General features: G+C 40.4%; 1 protein-coding gene across 1 annotated transcript; it reads left to right on the forward strand.

Annotated features, from left to right (window-relative positions):
• The first annotated feature begins 3,786 nt into the window (after nt 1–3,786).
• On the forward strand, nt 3,787–4,960 carry AKH3 (adipokinetic hormone 3). The gene is given in 1 exon segment (NM_001134241.1): nt 3,787–4,960. A coding segment is annotated over 1 exon segment (246 nt). The 5' UTR covers nt 3,787–4,683; the 3' UTR covers nt 4,930–4,960.

Genomic DNA, 4,960 nt, shown 5'->3' on the forward strand with positions numbered 1-4,960 from the left:
TTCCAATGAATTCCATTTATTGAATTTCAAGCGTACAACAAAAACAACAGAAAGCTCCACACCGTTCGGTTGCTCCAGCCGGAATGCGTTTTTTTTTCTTTAAATAAATTTTGAAACTCATAGTTTTAGATCAGAAGCTCAATATAGGCCACCATTTATCACCATTTATCAGAAGGAGGTCGTAACAGCTATATAATATGTATGCAAGTAGTACATTATCTTATTTCGATAATACAACGAAACTTAGCTTGGAGTCAGATGACCGGTTTTTCCTGATTAGATATTTATAACATCTTAATCTCGGAACAGAATAAATCATAAACTTGAATCAGATGATCAGCGCCCATGATAAAACTTGAAAGATTGATAAGCTCCTTTCATGTAGGCATTAATAAAATACCCTGTTAATATCTCACAGGAGAATACATTTTTGAGACGCAATTTTTGGTTAATTGTGTTTATGGTAGCACGTTCAATAATGAAGATATCGAGGCCTCAAGAGATCTGACGAACTCGCATATGTAGGGGGAACATGAACGAAGAAATTTTTATATTAATATTTATTTATCAATTTATTTTCAAGAGGTTATGTTTTGATTTCCACTGGAAAGTCTTTAGCGACATTCTTATTGAATTTAGACAAAACTAAGGATTATCATGGTAAGACTTATACTTACCTACATTAATAAATAGATAATTTGTAAATCTATATATATAAAAATGAAACCCGTTTTCCGTTGTCACGACATAACATGAAAACGGCTTGACCGATTTGGCTAATTTTGGTCTTGAATTATTTGTTGAAGTCCAGAGAAGGTTTAAAAGGTTAGATAAATATAAAAATATTCGGAATTAAATAAAAATAACAATTTTGTTTTTCCTTTGATGTGTCCCCCGTCGGACGGATTCCTTTTGTTTGTTTTAAGTTTATCTTAAACAAAAGTTTAGGTCTTTTATTTATCGATTGAGGCACTACGAAGTCTGCCGGGTCAGTTAGTTATAAATAAATTGTAATCTGCGTAATTACTGGTACCAGCTAGTACCGGCCTATTTCTGCCGTGAAGCAGTAACGCCTTTCGGTTTGAAGGGTGGGGCAGCCGTTATAACTATACTGATCTTATATCTCAAGGTGGGTGGCGCATTTACGATGTAGATGTCCATGGGCTCCAGTAACCACTTAGCACCAGGTGGGCTGTGAGCTCGTCCATCGATCTAAACAATAAAAATATATATTAAAAAATAAAATAGTAAAAGCGTATTATGAGAGAGTATAAAGTAAGTACACGCCATTGAATTGCATTGAGAGTTCGGTTAAACATTAAGGAAATGTATGAACGTGAATTTTGTGCCTAATCATTTGGGTTTTTTTTGTACAAAAATAACATTATTGTTTCTCATTAGTCAGGAATAATGAGAAAAACCGGTGATTTTCGGTCATGATTTGATAGTAGCTATTATGGCGCGTTGGATTACCTGCAGATTTCTGACGCTAGGATGGGACAGCGATCGAAGAAGGGCGAATGCCCAGCTTCGGACCTGTTGGAGGCGACCTCTCCCTGGTGAAGGTTACGGGGCGACCTGAGGGGGCGAAGCCACGCGGTGCGCTGTATAAGTTCCGTAGAACTGCGGAAAGCTGACGTAAAGTTATCGATTACCCGGTTATAGATTTTGCGAAGCACAGCTCTTGCTTGGGCTCGTGTTAGCAACGTCGTAAGGTTTGAGCCCTGTGCGCTCACCTATTAGTTCGGTGAATCTAGAATAACCCCTCAAAGTTACTAGAATCGGTAGGAAAAAAAATCGACTATTGCCTCAAAATCCCGTCGATCAGGCGTCCTAGGGGTGGCGCCGCCAGTTTGGCTGTAGTGTTGACCGCGGGAATCCGGGAACTTTGCCGAGTTTTTACCCCGAACGGAGATCGGACGTCGGATCAGAGAGTACAAATAGGAATCGTTTAGTGGGCAGGCTTCAAAAACATCCTTGAACCCGCCCCCTGTTCCCAAAATCTGCAGACTGTCAAGTTCTGCTCCATAGACGCGGAAACCTAATATGAGATTCAGCCAACTGCCCGTAAAAAATGATTCCAACATCGACATTCAATTTCGTTAATGATTTTTTGCTTTGCTCAGTTATTTTTTTAAGATTACATTATCTAACAAAATTTTAAAATGACAACGTGAAATGCTTTTTTATTGTGTTATTATTATTTTATACATATCAACCACCACTGATAAGTACTCAATTGTACTCACTTATATCATATCAACAACTTGTCAATCTTTCTTTAAATATATATATTTCACACTATGTCCAATCCTCAGTACCTACGCAAAACTTCTTTAGAATAATCAGGGTTGCCTTGTGCAAAAATTCCGATACATTTCTCATTCTTTCTTTTTTTAGTAACGGGTTTGCTTGCGATGCAATCGTCGCTAGGATCATGAGGTCACACGGTCACGAGGGCAATGTTACAAGTCTGGGCTCGCAAACAAGCAAACTAAGGTATTGTTCATATTTTTTAAACGCTCGTGTTACAAGGAGAGAGTGAGGGAGAGGGAAGGGGGAGAGTAGTCTTACATCAGCTAGTGGCATCGAGGGCTTATTCTGACTTTACCGTGATTGGTGGACAAGGACACAGGGCTCGGCCTTAAAGAGTACGCTTATATCTGCCCTAACAAGAGCAGTGCTTAAGTGAACCTACCATCAGATCGGAATTGCGATCCACTGAGGAGTGAGTTGTGTATCTGGGTTAAATTGCACGTTAAACTTCATTGAACGAGAATGTTCACCGGCGTTTGGAGTACCTAAAAGCACTAAGAGAGGACCTACGAGAGAGAAAGAGAGAGAGAGAGAGAAATATAATCAACTATCCAGCCCCGCAGATGTTGTTCCGTCTTGGAAATAAATTAAAAACTTAGCACCAAATTGGAGTTCCACGTACCAACTGTACATTTAAGCCATCTGATAAGGACTCAACTTCTATCGACCCAGTGAAATCCGCAAATGCATTCCCTTCGCTTGGCAGGAGCTTATTGATGAACACGCGTCCAGAAAAATTTCATATAAGTACATTAACAGATTTTTGTCCCTGTAATGATCATGTATGAAATAGTTCGGGTAGCTGTTAGCAAAACCCACCCCTCCTGGCTGAGACTACTAGCCCACCACTCCTGGTGAAACTGGAAAGGCTTCCGGGCTACCTACCAGTAATCCTTAAAACCTAAAGTTACATTACTGGTGATAGGACGTCGTGTGAGTCCACACGGGTAGGTACCACCACCCTGCTTATTTCTGCCGTGAAGCAGTCATGCGTTTCCGTCTGAAGGGTGGAGCAGCCTGTAAAAGCCTTACAACTCATATCTCAAGGTGGGTGGTGGCATTTACTTTATAGATGTATATGGGCTTCGCCAACCCTCACAAGGTGGGCTATGAGTCTACCCATCTACGCAATAAAAATAAATAAATAAAAACCTATAAAGTAGAAACGAAAAGAGCTCAGAACTCGTTGAAGATTTAATTTTTTTATTGCTTAGATGGGTGGACGAGCTCACAGCCCACCTTAATGGTTACTGGAGCCCATAGACATCTATAACGTAAATGCGCCACCCATCTTCAGATATAAGTTCTAAGATCTCAGTATAGTTACAGCGGCTGCCCCACCCTTCAAACCGAAACGCATCACTGCTTCACGGCAGAAATAGGCAGGGTAGTGGTACCTACCCGCACGGACTCACAAAAGGTCCTACCACCAGTAAAGATGGTAGGACCTCTTGAAGAAGATTCAAAAGTGAAAATTTTTTTGGAAAGTTATCAGAGAGCGAGTGAGTGGGGAGGCATCTTCCGAAACATTTACCGAAATTGTCGCAAAATTGTCCGGTTAACGATAATACGGGAATATTTTCCTCGATACGATCACCCGGATCAAAAGGATATGTTTGAAACTTTTGTACGGGACGCGCAGACTTAATCCTCGCTTAGTATAAAACGTGTTGTGGAGCCGCCACCGCACAGTTCAAAGGAAACTTGAGGTGAACCGACACATCGAGATGATCATTCTGAAATACAGGTAAGACACGAAATCGTGTTTAAATTGATTTGATTGTGATAACACCCAAATTAATATTGCAGAATTCAAGTGATTTTATTAAAATTTGTAAAAATTTTTATGAAGTTACTACGTACGTATGCAGGAGCAAAACTTTTTAATTGAGATGAGATGTAATGTAGTCTCTCACAACGACTGAAGAATATACGGAAATACCTTTTCTAAGTCTCTGCTAAACATAATTGTTTTTTACTCTAATAATTATAAATGTTGCTTTACTTGTAGTTCGTTTCCAAATGATTCTTGTCCACCTGATGGTTGTCTGGAAGAGATCGCTCTTAGCGATAAGACCGCCAATTGTATTTTTTTGTGTTTAATGTATCGCACTGTTTATTTGTTTTTTGGTGTACAATAAAGAATACTCTCTCTCTCTCTCCTCTCTCTCTCCTCTCTCTCTCTCTCTCTCTCTCTCTCTCTCTCTCTCTCTCTCTCTTTGCTATTTTTTTTAAGAAAAGAAAAAAAAAACTAACAAAAGAGAAACTACTAAACACAAATAATCGAAATCATGAAGCGTCGGTGTCTCAAGCCGAATTGCGATTAATAGGCGAACTCTGGTATTTATCACACGATATAGCATATGAATGATGAAAGTGAAGATCTTCCGACCGTATTTCAGTTCGTTTTTTGTGTGGGCGGCGTGCGCCCTGGCCGCGGTGGCTGCTCAAATCACCTTCAGCAGGGATTGGAGCGGCGGGAAACGATCTGTAGCCGAAGCGCCGGTGGACTGTAGACAATTCACGAGATTCTGTCGCCATTTCGTAGTAAGTATGCAACCTCATCATTCGATTTGCTCTAGCGGACCACGGACGCAGCTTGGCTCTCGGTAAGTAGCGGCTTGGCTTTGCCCCTGGCATTGCT

The sequence above is a fragment of the Bombyx mori genome, chromosome 20 (genome assembly GCF_030269925.1).
Source record: "Bombyx mori chromosome 20, ASM3026992v2".
In the NCBI taxonomy this organism is placed as follows: domain Eukaryota; kingdom Metazoa; phylum Arthropoda; class Insecta; order Lepidoptera; family Bombycidae; genus Bombyx; species Bombyx mori.